General features: G+C 40.5%; 2 protein-coding genes across 9 annotated transcripts in view; one reads left to right on the top strand and one right to left on the bottom strand.

The window, feature by feature from the left end:
* The first annotated feature begins 389 nt into the window (after window positions 1-389).
* Window positions 390-12,387, top strand: LOC121912486 (lanosterol 14-alpha demethylase). 2 transcript variants are annotated; one of them, XR_006100072.1, is made up of 11 exons: window positions 390-747; window positions 851-949; window positions 1,656-1,832; window positions 2,011-2,137; window positions 2,568-2,742; window positions 3,194-3,313; window positions 3,838-4,033; window positions 4,456-4,551; window positions 4,706-4,874; window positions 5,327-6,589; window positions 12,299-12,387. XR_006100072.1 is itself a non-coding variant. In XM_042434608.1 (10 exons), the coding sequence occupies exons 1-10, from the start codon at window positions 586-588 to the stop codon at window positions 5,503-5,505; spliced, it is 1,500 nt and encodes a 499-aa protein (XP_042290542.1). In that variant the 5' UTR covers window positions 390-585; the 3' UTR covers window positions 5,506-7,076. The 2 variants fall into 2 exon arrangements, 1 of the variants encoding a protein (XP_042290542.1); XM_042434608.1 differs by lacking the exon at window positions 12,299-12,387 and having other exon boundaries at window positions 5,327-7,076.
* akap9 (A kinase (PRKA) anchor protein 9) overlaps window positions 7,303-16,603 on the bottom strand; it is a 70,958-nt gene continuing 61,657 nt past the window's right edge. For 6 of the 7 annotated variants that reach the window (XM_042434603.1, XM_042434601.1, XM_042434602.1 and 3 more), the window contains 17 exons: window positions 16,228-16,346; window positions 15,717-15,905; window positions 15,445-15,612; window positions 14,786-14,891; window positions 14,437-14,632; window positions 13,367-13,517; window positions 12,857-13,195; window positions 12,196-12,496; window positions 11,846-12,065; window positions 11,061-11,166; window positions 10,684-10,878; window positions 10,202-10,405; window positions 9,751-9,983; window positions 9,505-9,599; window positions 9,252-9,408; window positions 8,624-8,754; window positions 7,303-7,834 (listed from right to left, as the gene is read on the bottom strand). In XM_042434603.1, coding sequence (XP_042290537.1) covers window positions 7,791-7,834; window positions 8,624-8,754; window positions 9,252-9,408; window positions 9,505-9,599; window positions 9,751-9,983; window positions 10,202-10,405; window positions 10,684-10,878; window positions 11,061-11,166; window positions 11,846-12,065; window positions 12,196-12,496; window positions 12,857-13,195; window positions 13,367-13,517; window positions 14,437-14,632; window positions 14,786-14,891; window positions 15,445-15,612; window positions 15,717-15,905; window positions 16,228-16,346 — 2,954 coding nt within the window. In that variant the 3' untranslated portion in view covers window positions 7,303-7,790. Of the gene's footprint in view, window positions 7,835-8,623; window positions 8,755-9,251; window positions 9,409-9,504; window positions 9,600-9,750; window positions 9,984-10,201; window positions 10,406-10,683; window positions 10,879-11,060; window positions 11,167-11,845; window positions 12,066-12,193; window positions 12,497-12,856; window positions 13,196-13,366; window positions 13,518-14,436; window positions 14,633-14,785; window positions 14,892-15,444; window positions 15,613-15,716; window positions 15,906-16,227; window positions 16,347-16,603 lie in introns of all 7 variants that reach the window. The other variant, XM_042434600.1, reaches the window with a different exon arrangement.

The raw sequence follows: 16,603 nt of genomic DNA, 5'->3' as shown, positions 1-16,603 counted from the left end.
AGACAACGACGGTAAACTACAAACTGCGTAGCTAACGTTAAGTTTCTCTAATAAATAATCAATGTCTTGGTATTCAGGTGTATTTCGGCTACTTATCTGGAACACAGAAAATAAGTTAAACTCCTTTTTTTAATTAAATCACGATCAGTAACGTGTATTAAGGAAAAGGAACACGTTTAAGGCAAAATATAACGATTATTTGATAGTGTATCTACCAGAACATCAATCGATGGGACAGACCGTTTTTGTCTTGCTGCAATGACATCATATAGCAAGACATCGGTTCAGGTAGCGACAGCCAATCAGAGTGGCAGTTGTTTGACGGACACGCGGCCAATAGCCAATAGAAAGCCTCAGTTGGTCAGGCGGGGGCAGGACCAGTATTGACAGGTAGAGATGTTAGGGAAATATTACAAACCGGACCCGACATGAGCATCAGACCGACTGGACATCTTTCAGCCGTTGTTACTTCGAAGAAGTGAGCGGTTATCTTTATACGAAAGAGCTCAGTTTTACGGTCTCCAGGTTCTGGTGGGTCTGTGAATCGTTTCTTTTTGAGGGACAGATCCAGTCGAAGGGGTCAAAATGTCTATGCATTTGTATCAGTTGAGCAGCAAACTGCTTGGAGACACTGTTGGAAAAGTGAACGACAACCTGACATCCGTGTTGCTGGCAGCTTCAGTCATCACTCTCACCCTGGGATATATTTCTAAAACACTACTCAAACAGGCCTCTGACAAGGATCTGGTAAGTTAGCTCAAGATCAAAAATTCAATGCCAAAAATTGTGGTTGAACTGTTTAGTAAGCTTGTGTTCATCATTCACTGTTGTTTCCTCTTTTTTTTTGCAGAAACATCCACCTTACATACCCTCTAGCATCCCCTTCCTGGGTCATGCTATTGCATTTGGAAAAAGCCCCATTGAATTTCTTGAAAATGCTTATGAAAAAGTGAGTATTACAGTAGCTACTACTCAAACTATTAGTGGAATCACTGATCATTTGATTGCAGCAAACTAATCAGCAACTATTTCTAAGTCAATTTTGAGCAAAATGCACAAAAGTCACTCATAACAGCTTCTCTAATGTGAATAATTGCTGGTTTTCAAAGTCCTCCATGATCTTAAACTAAGTATTTGGGTTTTAACTGCAATTTGAATATGTCAAACTTTGCTTTTGGAAACATTTTATGCTATTTTATGGACCAAATGATTAATCTGTGATGGAAATAATTGTTTGTTGCAGCCCTGTGTTACAGTTTGCACCCATACACAGCACAGGACACTTTCTTGTTTTTTCTCACACTCAATCCAACACACGTACGCACTTAGCAGTTTTTTGAAGATCTTCTAAAACAAAGGTTTCCTGACTTTTATGGCTTGTGACACCTTAAAATGACCCATGATCATAAGCTATAGATATACATGTATTGAATATGAACAAGGCAGCCAAAAAGTAATTTTTTCATCTTGTTTTATTTGAAGCCTGAACTGGCACAATTATCCAGTTGTTAACAAAAAAATAAGAAGAGATAGGAAAAGAATAGATAAGAGTAAATGTCTTGCAACCCCTTAGATTTATTTTGTGACCCCTTGTCCTGACCCTTAGGCTGGGAACCAGTGTTTTTAAAACCCTGTATGTCTACTATCCTCCACAGTACGGCCCCGTGTTCAGTTTTACCATGGTGGGGAAAACTTTCACCTACTTGCTGGGCAGTGAAGCAGCCACATTGCTCTTCAACAGCAAGAATGAAGACCTGAACGCAGAGGACGTCTACTCCAGACTGACCACTCCAGTGTTTGGCAAAGGAGTAGCTTATGATGTGCCGAACCCTGTGAGTCCATCAGAAACGTCAAATCACATTTATCAATAAATCCACAGCGGTACAATAGGTGTAGAATCAGCAGAAGGGAAAAGATCCTGCCAAGTTAATGATTACTAAAGAACAAACTACTGTATATTGCAGATAATGCTCACCAGGTGCAATATGCATTTTCTTTAATATGTTGCAGATCTTCCTGGAACAAAAGAAGATGCTGAAGACTGGACTGAACATTGCTCATTTCAAGCAACATGTCAAGATCATTGAGGATGAGACCATAGAGTATTTTCAGAGATGGGGAGACAGTGGGGAGAGAAGTAAGATCCCTCACAGATCCATTGATGAAAACATAAATATTAGAAAATGAACCCGTTACATAAATCATTTGTGATCAGAGTTCTTTCAGTTTGTTCTTGTCGTAGTTTTGTGGAGTATTTACAGTCGTATTTTTGACTGCTGTTTTACGATTTTTACGATCGTTTTACGATGTGTTGTGCAGCCTTATAGTGAATCCAAACCTGCATTACCTACAAAAGTGTATTATCAGTAAGACACATTTTGGAATAGTAACAAGAAATCACTCATTTGTTGTGCAATTATCTTAAAAAATGATGACTGTCTGTTTTTAAAAGTGTCAGTTTTGCTGTTACAAGACTGTTATCCCATGTCATGTATTCATGTACGTAATTATGGTAAAAGCTTTGGATTGTTGCTCGTTCTAACCGAAGTAACTTCTGCCTGTTTCAGACCTGTTCGAGGCCCTGTCTGAGCTGATCATCCTAACAGCCAGCAGCTGCCTCCATGGGAAGGAGATCCGCAGCATGCTGAACGAGCGAGTGGCCCAGCTCTACGCTGACCTGGACGGAGGATTCAGTCACGCCGCTTGGCTCCTGCCCGGCTGGCTGCCCCTGCCCAGCTTCAGGTAGGACCGCTGGAGGAGCTCAGAAAGCACAGGATAGGACATCTGCTACAGGATGAAGCTGAGACTAGATTTCATTTAACTAGAAAGAAAGATATTCCTAACAAGAAACTAGAGCATTTGGACTATTACAATACCAAAGATGTCAAAAAAACTGTTGGTAATACTTAAAATTTTCAAAACATTTCAGAAAATTATATAACAAAAAATGTTTTGATGTTTCTTTGTAGAAAAAAGATTATTTTTTCACTGTAATAGCCCCTTTAAAAAGAGAAAAATACATTTATACATAAAATAGACCCAACATCAACTTAGCTAGTATTTTTCAGTTGTTCATTGTCAGTATATCAGATGTACAAGCAAATTCCCACCTAACTGTTTCTCCAGATGGAAATGTACAAACTTCTCTACTTTGGATAAAAAGAAAATATGTACATATATTTTTTGTTGTTAGGAAGAGGGACAGAGCTCACACGGAGATCAAGAACATCTTCTTCAAGGTGATTCAGAAGCGCAGGAGATCTGGAGAGAAAGTGGACGACATCCTGCAGACCCTCGTTGATGCCACCTACAAGTAAGACAACTTCAGTGACTCCAGAAATCCTTGAAAATGTTCAGGGACATTGTCCAGGAACACCACAATGTGATAACATGGTTTTAAGTCTAGGATCATGCTGCTGCATTACATTTTCTCCTGTAATGTTCACATGGATCATTAAAGACATCTCTCTCAGTATTCATATGTCTCTTAGAACTTTTTAAGATAAAAGAAAACCTTAGAAGCAGCTTGTGAACCTTCAATGGAAATAAAAACCTTCTTGATCAAAGGGTTTTCATAAGTGAAGAGTAAAAGTCAATATACATCATATAAAGACAGCAATAGTACTTAATTTTAATCTACAAGTAAGGAGCGACTGAGCTGAGGACCACTCCACCATTTAAAACATTCTTCCCAGTAGTTGATGTTTGGTACAGGCTCAGTAGTTACTAAAATTTCTATCAAAGAGAGAATCAGCAAAAAGTCTGAATGGGTAACATTGTCTCACTGCAGCTGAATCATATAAAAGGAAACACAAAATGACTTTGTTTCCTCTCCAGAGACGGACGGCCCCTGGATGATAACGAGATAGCGGGGATGCTAATTGGTCTCCTCTTGGCGGGTCAGCACACGTCCTCCACCACCAGCGCCTGGATGGGCTTCTTCCTGGCAAGAGACAAAGATCTGCAGGAGCGCTGCTACGCCGAGCAGAAGGCTGTGTGCGGAGAAGACCTGCCACCGCTTGAATTCGATCAGGTAGGTTACAGCATATTATTCGAATGATCACAATATACAACATCATCTGGATATAAACATTTTTCAGATCCAAATTTAACATCAGTGATTTAAAAGAAATCACAAAGCGTTTTTCAATAAACATAAATATATTTCAGCAAAATAATGCACAGTAAAAACAGTTGACAGAATATTTACTTCTCCATAAAAGGCTTACTGGTTGAAGGTGAAAGCCTACTTTATAGCGCCATCATTGATATTTACCCAGTATGGAAAGATAAAAGAGATTGGACACAATATAAAAGACATACAGAGTGTAAATAATGAAAACCGACTACAGACATGCTCCAAATATTTTCTGCACTCGGTGTGAAATAAGAATTAGTTCTGGGCTGTGATGAATCACTTTGTTAGTGCTAAGATTGTCCTGGTGTTGTCCTCAGCTGAAGGATCTCAACATGTTGGAGCGCTGTTTAAAGGAAACCCTGCGGCTCCGTCCACCCATTATGACCATGATGAGGATGGCTCGCTCTCCTCAGGTAAGACCAACAGGCTGGGTTTAAAAGTTAAACATACTGCATTGTCTTTACCGTTTTTTCCATTCACAAGCTCTCAATTATGTCCAGGCATATCGGAGAAATTGCTCTTTGTAATTCTTTAATTTTGTGTGTATTGTCCCTTTTTCCCCCTCAGACTGCAGCAGGTTACACCATCCCTGTGGGCCACCAGGTCTGCGTCTCCCCGACTGTTAACCACCGTCTGCATGACACCTGGGACGAGAGGATGGAGTTCAGGCCTGACCGCTATCTCAATGACAACCCTGCAGCAGGGGAGAAGTTCGCCTATGTGCCATTTGGAGCTGGTGAGAATCAGTTGAATGAATATTTTGTAAAGATTGTCTACTTTATAAAAAACAAACAAACAACATAATCAGTTTACTGGAAAATGATTCAACCCACATTCATTTTGTTGTTATGTGATTATGAGGCTCAGAGTCACTTTCTGTGCATTTAAATCACTTTCAGTTACATAAAAAGTTGAGTTTTTCTTCATTAATGATTATACATTCTCCCATAAGTATTAAACCCGTCACTAATACTATTTCTCAATAATTAATAGGATAAACCAGGTTTAACTATTGACATATATCACTAGCAATGTGTATAGGAATATAGGAAAGTAGTATCTTTTCAATATTTAATGACATTTCTGTTTTCCTTCTAGCTTTAAAACAGAGCACACTAGAAACAAAATGCTTCACTATGTATTAAACCAAACTAAAACTCCCGCTTTGGTCCTCCTCTCCATCTTCAGGCCGTCATCGCTGCATTGGGGAGAACTTCGCCTACGTCCAGATCAAAACCATCTGGTCCACTTTACTCCGCATGTTCGACTTTGACCTGGTGGATGGATATTTCCCCACAATCAACTACACCACAATGATTCACACCCCTCACAACCCCGTCATCAGATACAAGAGGAGGAAACAGTGAGAGACTGACGGAGGACACTGGAGGGACGAGGAGCGAAGACACGAGGAAACAAACAAACATCCTGAGTGGGACTGGAATTTAGGGAAAATTTAGATGAAAGCACTTTGCTGTTTCTAAATGTCAAACCTTTTACTTTTTGTCTCCAGCTTCCTTTATACAGTCTGGAGTCCAGTCCTTTTTCTGAATGTCAACATAATTCATGAATTTTATGTTTCCAGAGATAAATACACTGGCTGTATAACACTGACTTGGAACACTGAGGCTCATATACACAAAATGAACTCTTAAAAAATAGAAATGGACAGTTTGACTAGTAGGGTGCCTTGATGATGAGAAAGAATGTCTGTTGACTGAATTAAGCCTCTGGATCCATCGTTCAAAGCAGGTTTTCCTCAGTGGATAATTGCAATGAGTAAAACCAGGAGAAGAATTTTACTTAAGTCCGTTTTTGAGGGACCGTTTAGGAGTTTTCTCAGCATAGTTACAAAAAAAACTTTATACATCTTAGTTCCTGAGAGAAGCCTGTGGACTTTTCCTACAGAGTGAATTTGCACTGATGTCAGAAAAACCCATCACCGACTAAAATTACATTGAAACAATGCAGAAATGGTATAGATAACATCAAAACAATAACAACCATGACAGGCCTTTTCCACTATAAGCGTTTCGACATCTCACAGTAGTAAAATCAAAAGGTGTAGATAATAAAATTATTGATAAGTGAATTCCATTTAGCAGCTTCAGTTTGAGGGTCCTGGTACTGTGCATGCTGACTCACTGTCATGGCTCACTGAGACACTATAATAGAACAGAGCCATTGTTAATGCTATTAGTAACACCTGTGCTTTTTCCTACTATGAAAAGGCAAAATTTCTGCTGTGAAAAAGACAGATTAGCTGTGACTGCACAGAAACAATGAGCCTCTGAATTATCAGATGTTATCACACTATCCCGGATCGTTTCAAAGAGCGCCCGTCACACCCCGAGGCAGTCGGATGCCATTCTGCGACCTGATCCCATTTAGAGAACACTATACTGATCCTACAGAAGGGTCTGAAGGAGTTACAGCACTACCACGCTTTGTGTAAGTTTTGTTTTTCTTGCTGTAACTTAAAGGCTCCCCCACTCCCACAGGTGTTTTCAGTTATTTTGGCTGATTAGACTCAGATCTACTCAGGTTGAAGGTTGGTGAAGCTATGCTGAGCATTTTGAGATATCATATCTGCTGAAATGATAAAAGTGTAAGTTGTCCCACCTTAAAAAGTGCAAAATAGCAAAGAGTAGAGTGAGGGGTTTGTCAAACAGTTTGAACATGCCTGCAGTAGAGGTGCAATTAGGCAAAATAAGTGATAACACCTGTGTGGGTTAACTATATAGGTGTGCAGTGCCTTTGAATTAGAAGCTTTTAAAGGTGACCTGATGAGGCGTTTTTCCTGCTGGACCTCGTTAAGTTAATGAGCACTAACGACCTCTTGTGTGAACAGCAAGTTTTAATGCACAAGCTGTACAGAATCAAACTGACAGTGTAAAAGTGCAAAACTTTAAATGACAAATAAAACGGTGCATATCAATAGTATATTTTGGTATATTTTGTTGTTTGTGTTTTTTCTGTTTTTAGTTCTTTCCATCCAGAATAAAACTGTGTTGATAATGTTTGACATCCATGCGCAAAAATGTTTTGTCCTCACAATTTTAACGTTCCTTTGCAGAAAAATGTATGATAATGATTTTACCATAAGACCCAATAAAAACACTCTCTTGCCAATGAATAAACAAGAAATGAGAAATACACAACTCTTTCAAATATCATAGTCCTCTTTATTTCAGTTTTTGACAAAATACCCAGAAAATTCAAAGCGCCTAACGCTTTACAAAAATACGTTCTCTACAAATGTCCTCTGTAGTCTGTCTGGCCTAAACAAAACACAGTGTAGTGTAGAATATCCAGTAGCAGCCTCCTTAACGATAAACCCAAACATTCTCTACGCAACGTTCCACCCATACAACATAAACATATAAATTAATCACAAGGTTTTAAATTAGCATTAGACAAATATACATGATTATAGATCATCCACAACAAAGAGGCAGATTAAATTACAAACATAGCTGTTTTCAAGTGCTGGCGACAAAAAGCCTGAATACAATATGTCGTACACTAATAAAAAATGTGTTTTGGTCCACATGGAAAGATACAGTCCACACCAGAATGATAGAAAACAGCAGAGCGCTCAGCACGAGAAAAGGCAACTGAGTTTCTTCAAGCCAAAGTGAGTTGTCAGCATCTATCTTCTCAAGCCAAAGTGCAATTGAGCATATGAAGAAGCACCTGCAGAGAAAATGAAAGTGGGTAAGCAAATTTAGAAAAACACTTTTTTGAGATTAAGGAACAACAATGTGTGACTGGAAACACTGGAATACTGATTAGGAGGCAAACCATTATTCAATTTTAGTTTCATTTTTATGCAAACCATTGCAAGATTGTAACTTCCGTCCTCCACGTAATTTACTTTCATAGTCTACACGTTTCTACATTGTCAAAGAATCTCTTGGACGTTTGTCTGTGTGAGATGGAGCCTTAAAATGTGGTTGTGTTTATCATGCTTATGAATATCCATATAAACAACCCTCTGCTGCTGTATTTCCAGTTGTGACTGTTTCTGAAATTCTTAAAAAAAAACAGAAAATATGGAAGTTTATTTTTGACGTTATTATAGCGTTCGTGCAAACTCTGACCTTTTCTGAAAGTTCTGAAAAAAATCCAACTTCCACACTTCATACAGTTAACGCCTGAAAATCACCTGAAAATAAGAGTTGTTGTGTTTTTGTTACCTTAGAATGAGCTCTTTATATCTACATAGGGAGCTGGTCCTCTTCCACAGAGGCCGCCGAGTTGCACCGTCATGTTTTTACAGCAGCCCAGAACAGACAAACCAACTACTGGCTCTAGAGAGGGCCTTTCGCATTTTTTCCAAGTTTTACGGCTACAGTCGGTTCTCCTACACGCTTGGATGGGGAGGGTGATGGGAGGGGTATTCAGTTGGTTGCAATCTGCAACCTCACCGCTAGATGCCACTAAATCATACATATTAGTCCTTTAAGTGCTTGTATGTGTTACCTGATGTCACACTCCCCAGCCTCCTCTGCAGGGCCTCCAGTCTAGAGATGTAGTCGGTGAGCGCTCGGTCGGGGTCGTAGCTCTGTAGGTGGGAACAGGTGAGAGCTCCATGGTCTCCTGCTAGGTGAAACCTGCACAACACAGACACAACAGATTTATCAACCTTTCAATACTGATTTTACAATATGTCACTCATTTTACACAGTTGAGCCCTGATTTGAAAAGTGGAAAAAGGCTTTTCAGGTGTTATAAAATGTTATAAAATATGCAAATACATGCTTTATACTATTCTGTTCCATTCTGCTCATATATTGTCTGTACAGTAGTGATCAGTGCAGAAATGACTTGTCAGTTAGTTGCTTAGTTACTAGCAGATTCATTTATTGACAGAAAGGATCACTGATTACTCACTGAAGTTATTTATCAATTAAATCAATTCTCTTCTCATATATGAGGATATGCCTGCTTTTATCTTGTTCAAATGATTATTAATTATATACTCTTTTTGTTTTTTTAATGTTGGTCAAAGTAAGTAAATGTAAGTAGACTAAACTACATAGACTAATCAGAAAAAAATATAATTGATAACAACAGTTATTGTTAGTTGCAGCATCATTGTAAGTTTAACCTGTGATGTGTGGAGGAGATGGCCGATCTTGGGGATTCACGCCCACTTCGCCCCCTGGCGCTGGAGACTCCTCCTCCTCCTCCTCCTCCACTTCCTCGGTCTCTGTATATGTCCACGCTGCCTGGGTGAAGATAAGGCGAGTCTCTCACCTCCGTACCTGAGGAGGATGAAAAGGGGAAAAAAAAAACCACTTTACTGAGTGTCAGTTTTAAATGACATGTAGAGGCTATAACACATGATACGTTGTGGTCACCTATTGTCTGTCCTGCTCCATTCTTGTTGACACTGCAGGAGGTTGTGGAGCTCATCCCTGTTGCCTTGTGCCAACGCTTCACAAGGAAACGCATCCTGCATGAACAGAAAATTCAGTGTAGGTTTTTTGTTTTAAAGTAAAAGCTGTAAAGCCTTTTGTAATGGCTGCATGTCCATCTTTTAGAAGAAGGGAAATATAGGCATTCACTAGCCAAACCAAATCATCAAAACAGCTCCAGCTGCCTACCTGGAGAGGGCGATAGACACTCGGACGGCAGAGCGGAAGCGCATCAGCCCCCGCCGACGCTGGCTGAGGGACTCCAAGCTGGAGAGTGATGGCCGGCTGCCCATCCTGGAGAGGAGTGACAGCGTGGCTTCCTCACACTCCTGGAAGCCGCCCAGCAGCAACAGCAGATACTTCTTCTGGTAGATCAGTGCTTTTCGGAAACTTTCTGACCTCAGGTACTTCCCATACATCCTCTGGAGGCAGCAGATAGAGAGGAGAGAAGGAGTGAAAAGATGAGCTTTTGTTAACAGCAGTTATTCTCCTGTTTAGCTTTGGTGGCTAAAATGTGCTCATCAGCAATGAATTGCAGCATTTAGCTAATGTTCACTATTTCTCAGTGGCCATATTTAAAACAGTTTTATAAGTTGATACAAGTTGAATTGCAGCGACTTATTAGCTGTTATTATCTGACCTTCAGTGCTGCATTGTCAGCCTCAGGTCCAGTTATCTCTTGCAGGGTGTCGGTCCTTATCTCTGCTCTGAGTCGGGCCACCTGGGCCTGGGCCAGATGTAAGGCTTTCTCTAAGCGGACCTTCTCTCGAGTCCAAGCTTCTCGCTCCTGAGAGAGCAGCATCCCTGTCGAGTCCGCTTTTGAGACTCCTCTCCTGCTGCTGGACTGCAGGAGGAAAAGAAATAATGGAGTTTAGTCAGAAGCTGCTGCATGAAATGACAGGAGATAATAACAATTTAAAGTTCAAGATTATATTTGAGCTTATCAACATGTGAAACTAATAGTGTTTCTGGTGTCTAATATATCTTATTGTTATGGCTGCAATATTCCTGCTACATGGTGAGATTAATTTTAGTTTTGCATGTCATGACAAAGCAATTTTAAAAGAGACAATCAGTAGAGATAATCGTCTCTATCAGTAGTATTTCCTGTCATGCACTCACGCTATCGCCTGATCCCAGTCCAGCCTGTCGGTAGCGTCGGAGCTCTTCTTCCAAGCGGAGCGTGTGGTTTCTCAGGTCGTTCTTCTCTTCTGTCAGGCGGCTAACAAAACCTGTCAGCTCGGCATTCTGCCTGAGCAGCCGCTCCGTCAGGGAGTTGGAGGAGCTGGAGGAGCCTCCTGCCAGCAGGGACGCGCTCTGAGGGAAAAGACACGGGAGGATCAACATTTGAATAAAAACAAACATGAACAGTTGATTTTGGCTCATCAAAGTGAGGAGTGGGTGAAATGAGAATTTCACCAAAATACAGAAATATTCAACCCAGAGGTCATACTATTCAAAACAAGGTTGTAAAAAAAATAAATAAATAAAATTCTGACCTCAGGGACGGAGGGTAGACCTGGGGATTGCTGCAGCATAGTGATGACCTCATCAACATTGGACTGGACCAATGATAACTCTTCACTGTCGACCTCTGCAGTCATCCTGTGCAGAACATAAACAAATTAATAATTAGTTCAGTTTTTAGAAAAGTCCTACATAATATGATACATATATGGATTCTGTTGCTGTAAATAAACACATATGAAATGTTAATTCTGTATTCTAATATCTTTTTTATAATGTTTTATAATGTTTTATAATGTTAAACCTGCAATAACTTTAGGCCACTTGGGGGCTGCAGAAACAAGCTATGAATACAACACTGACATTTTATCACCTTTGAAGTTGATATTATAAACTTATTTACACATCCAACAGATTCGGAGTAACATTAGTATTCATTTGGAGTTGTGTTTCTGTCCAATATTCAATTCCTTTTAGTCCTGCTTCTGTTAGATGCTTCATTACGTTCAACCTGCTAGTTGGTAACTTTGTCTCTAGTGCTGAGCAGGAAGCGTACAGTTGATTTTTAGAGCTTTTTCACTGAAACTGCTGGAGGAGATGCTGATGAGAGCGGTGGGAGTGAACCAAAACAGTAAAATTGTGTTTGCAAAATCAAAACAATGAGCTGAAAGACACTAAAAAACAAGTAGAGCTTAGGTTAAATGCAGAGTCAGGTGATAATTCTTTGTGGGCTCATCACTACGAGCGACCCCTTTCACATAGTAGTAGTCATGTTATCTGTTGTCAACATAAAAATATTGATTATAGCTTTAATTACCTGCCAGTATTCTTGCTGGCCATGCTGCGGATCTTTGAGGAAATGAGGTGGAGTTTGCCGAGGATCTTGTCGACTGTGCGCCAAGGACCGTGGTGCAGTCCGCTGGTGTTACCCATTGGAGTGACCTCCAGGTGGGGGGACACGCTGGAGCTGGAACTCTTCTGCTGGAACACCCAGTCTTTAGTGCGGTTGGTGGACTCACTGTGCCACTCAGCCTGATGTTTTTAGATTAACACAATATGGATTAGCTGCTTTACGTGTCATCAAAATACATGGAAAAAGACAAATAAAGGCACTGTAAAAAATGAATAAAAAGTCAGGAGTTAATAACTGGTAGTTGATACTCACACTGCGGCCATCAGCCTGCAGAGGTCCGCTCCCCTCCCTCTCTCTTTCTCTCTGCTCTCCTAATTGGACCAACCTCTCCTCTAGTCTCTCCTTCTCCTCCTCTAGGCTCTTCCTCCTCTCCAGCTCTGTCTCAAGCTGCTCCTGGGCCTCCGACATTCGTGCTTCCAGGTTCTCCAGCTGGGACCGAGCCTCCAGCAGTGCCTCTTGGTCTCGTCTTGACCTCTGACCCGTCAAAGTCAGCTCCTCCTCTTTTCTTACAACCTCAAGCTTCTGGGCCTCCACCTGACTGAGGAGATGCACCACCTAGAGAAGAACAATCAGGTCAAATAAAAGAAGATGTTAGCAACAAACTTCTGCCCTTTTGCTCTATTACGGGACTATCACAGCTTCATTGAGGGGTAAGAAGTTAAAACAATAATACTCAAAGTGCTCATTGATATGTAAGAACCACTGGAAGAGTGTTTGACCTTGTTTGTTTAAATATATTTAAGCACAGTGCTTCACAACGTATTCTTAATGATTTGTGAGCACTTCAATTTAAAAGTGATTGTCCCTTCTTAGATTTATAATAACTTTTGAGGGCAGAATTAGCTAGCAGAGTTACGTCATAGTGAATAAACATTTATATTTTTTGTCCTCCATCTTGTGGCTATTTGTTGTTACCTGTGCATGCTTGTCATCCAGCTCCCTCTGAAGTCTTTCCAGAAGGCTCCCTTCCTCTTCAAGCCCCCTCCAGTCCTCCACTGCCCGCTGCTCTGGACCACTGTCTGAGGAGACCCCTACTCGCAGCTCCCTCTCCCTCCCCAGGGCAGTGCTCATCTCCTGGGCCTTGGCTCGCTCCGTCTCCAGCTGGACCTGGAGCTCCTGGAGGTGTCTGTGGAGGCTCAGGCGTTCCTGCTCAGCCTGCTGAGAGAGCTGAGAGGAAGCCTGGCGTTCCTGCTCCAAGGCCGAGGTCAGCTGGGTCACGCTTCTCTTCTGTTCCTCCAGAGTGAGGTGCAGGTCCTGGAAATGGAAAATGGAAATACCACTTGTTTTTAAAAGTGAATAATACAATGCAAGAAAGGAAAATATAACTAGACATAGTAAAGAAGTTCACTCCCATACCTGGTTAGGCTTTTAACTTCAGGTTAAAAAGCTCCAAGATACAAAAGTGACCGGTGTAAAGGTTCTTACCTCCAGTTCTTCTCGCTTGCTCTCCTCATTCCTTTCAGTTCGACACTTCTCTTTCTCCACTGCCCACTGAAGATCTCGGCTTCTCTTTTTCTCCCCTGACAGCTGGTCATTCAGTGTGTCCACCTCTGCAGCCTTCTGCGATACCTCTGCCCTGTAGACAAAGATAATGTCATTGAGGTGAGAGCTAATGGACATTTAAATTTAGGATTGTGAAAAACTGAAAAACACTTGTTATTTTTCATTGTTGTCAAGGTTTAAGCGTTGTCTGTCATTCTCTTGGACTTTAAAGCATCAAGAAGCAGCACAGGTCTACCACATTATTGCATCCCAACAGCTGTAGATGAAAATTATTAGCAAATTTCAGGTATTTGTTTATGTAATATCTTGTAATGTATTTTTTGGGTCGATTACGAAGAAAAAGCGACAGTGGGGACTGGTTAAATTCTTTTAGCAGTTCTTTCAATATTATATAAATTGCAACTCAACAAGCTATTATAACGATAAGAAATAACTTTTGTTTAATCTGAAATGAATTAGACACCTCTCAGTTTGTCTGAGAAGGGATATATGATGTACTAGATTAATATCAGTGTTAACTTGAGGAAAAGAAAAAAAGTCTTTCTGTAGGAATAAAACATTTTCAATTATTAAAAAGAACTTAAAATCACTGTTATTTAAATGACTTAAGCATATATATTATATTAAATACAGCACCAGTCAAAGTTTGGACACACTTTCTCATTGAAGTGATTGGGAAGGTGTACCACATATCTGTTATTCAAATTTTTTATCATTATCTTTTAAAAAATTTTTTTAGTTTTTTAATTTATCAGCTCATTGTACTCAACGTATTTATTACTATTATCATTATTACTATATTATTATCAAACTTTCTGACACTGTGGCAATCCTGTTTATTGGTACTTGTCAATAAAAACAATGCAGAAAAATCTCTGATCACGGTAATACTTGCATATGTCTTTCAAGTACAGTATTTCTACTGTTTTATGGTTACTGTAATGTATCCAGGTGTTGAGTTCACATCTGTGAACAAAAACATCATATCTAACCTGAGTGTGTCCAGCTCTTTGAGGTGTTTGTGCTGAGCCTTGAGTGTTGTCTCCAGTTCCAGTTTAGTCTGGGACAGTTCAACCTTCAGCTCCTCCACCAGCAGCCTGTCGGCATCTGCTGCCCTATCAGCTCCTCCTCCCTCCCTCTGCTCCTTCACGCTACACTCGCCAGACAATGACACGGCAGACTGGGTACCTGAACAACAACAATTAGAAATTAGATTTAAAAAAAATCACAGGACGTCCTCCCACTCAATAGAATTATGTTTTTCATATTTACTCAGCAGACAAGTTTGAAAAATGGCAATAAATGTGGGTTCGTGTTCATGTTGTGTGATATTTCTGAAACCTTGATGAAGTTGCTCCAGTTGACCGCGGAGCTGATGAATCTCAGACATGAGACTGGACCTGTCTGCAGTGTGAAGAGAACCCATCGCCTCTCTGTGCTGGGCATCCTGGATCATAAAACACCACAACATGTTTGGTTACTGACTGGCTCAAATGATGAAAAGTGGACAGGAAAGACAGGAGAGGTGTACCAGAAAATCTGAGTACCTGCTGTTTACGTCTGTCCAATGATTTGCAGATTTAGGTTATCTCTCACATGAAAGCCAGACATTTAGATAATGTCATGCCAATAATTGAGTTCAACAACATCAAATACCACAGTTGACATAGGACACACCTTTTTTTTTTTTTTTTTTTTTTACTTTTTATGGGCCACTGCCTTCAACAATTGTTCGTTATTAAAGAAAAAAGGTCATTTGGTCAATTTTTGAGTTGGTAGACAGAATGTAGTTTCTAATTAATGCTATAGCATCTGTGCCAGCATTGAATATTAACTATAAAGATACATGAAGAGCATCTTTTCAGAATGCACCTTATATTAATCACTATAATCAAATATCTTGTCCTTCCTGCTTCATTTAAAACGCATGAACAACAGTGAACACGACAAACTAATCTTAATTTGGAGTAAATTGAGTGTGAGATGAGGTTTTAACAGACCTGTTCGGCCAGTCTGCGTTCCAGCTGATTGAGGTGTATGATGGCATCACTGGTGTCTAGCAGGTCTAACTGGCTGTAGACAGCGTTCTTCAGCATGCTGCGCTCCCTCACAAACACCTGTCGCACGGCATCCAGGAGCTGCCCTCGCCAGTCTGCGCTGCCTGAAGTCTGCAGCAGAGAAACAGACAGAAGAGGAGTCATCCATTTGTCAGCTCTGAAGTGACTGACTGTTTGAGCTTTTAAAAAACTTCTGCAGTGTTTGTTTCTTCTACCTGTGTTCCCCTGTGTGTCTGCATCTGGGTGATGAGGTCTTTGAGAGATTCAACAGTTGCCAGCAAGGCATCTCTTTCCTTTGCCCAGCCTTGGACGTTGAACTGGCTGCTCGGCTCGCCTTCAGAGAGAGGAAGCTCTGACAGAGAGAGAACGTGCATGCCCTCCTGGTGCACCTCACGGAGCAATTTCTGAGTGATAAAAACACTTTAGTTAATAATGCCTAATAAATGGGCAAAGCAACAAAAGAAACCAGCCCTATAACATACATTTCTCTGGGGGAATTAGGTTCGATAGGCCAGTACGGATTACACACAGCATATAATACAGCTACAGGAAAACACATTTTCTCCCACATCACTACAACAAATAACTTCTAAAGCTAATCCAGCCTTTAAAACCAGGAAAAGACAGCATTACTATGTGCATCACTACAATAATCACTAAAATAACCCAAATCCCAGGTGATACTTAGTCTGATATCAAAAATTCATTAATGAGGACAAGTTGTACTTTGATTCGATCAGGTAGTGGATCGTCAGTGCACTTGGCGCCGTCTGGAGTTGTCCTGAACTCCTGCTGCAAACTCGGGACGTCATTTCCGGTCTGTTGGCTGTAGTCTGAGCTGCTGTCTGCAAGTGGACAAAAACTGTCTTATAACAAAATACAGAAAATGGTGAATGACAAAAGTGTTCATATGTGCTTAAAGGGAAGGTTCAGGTTTTTTTTTAAGTCTGTCTCAACACAATAATGACGTGTCCACATGCACGTGGAAATAGGTCTTGGTGGCTGTAACAATTAAATAAACTGAAGGGTTAATGTTTCCCCTGCTTTCACATGGCAATAGTAAAGCATCACAACATGTGTGTAAATGTGTAAAATTGAAACT

Source organism: Thunnus maccoyii, chromosome 15, assembly GCF_910596095.1.
Source record: "Thunnus maccoyii chromosome 15, fThuMac1.1, whole genome shotgun sequence".
In the NCBI taxonomy this organism is placed as follows: Eukaryota; Metazoa; Chordata; class Actinopteri; order Scombriformes; family Scombridae; genus Thunnus; species Thunnus maccoyii.
Note: the sequence above shows the minus strand (reverse complement) of the source record. Positions and strands in the feature narration are given on the sequence as shown.

Excerpts from the sequence above, each read along its gene's own strand:
- LOC121912486 (XM_042434608.1), top strand. The coding sequence starts at position 586 with ATGTCTATGCATTTGTATCAGTTGAGCAGCAAACTGCTTGGAGACACT. Across the intron at positions 4,552-4,705 it reads GGATGGCTCGCTCTCCTCAG|ACTGCAGCAGGTTACACCAT; the intron begins GTAAGACCAACA and ends TTTCCCCCTCAG. Across the intron at positions 4,875-5,326 it reads CTATGTGCCATTTGGAGCTG|GCCGTCATCGCTGCATTGGG; the intron begins GTGAGAATCAGT and ends CTCCATCTTCAG.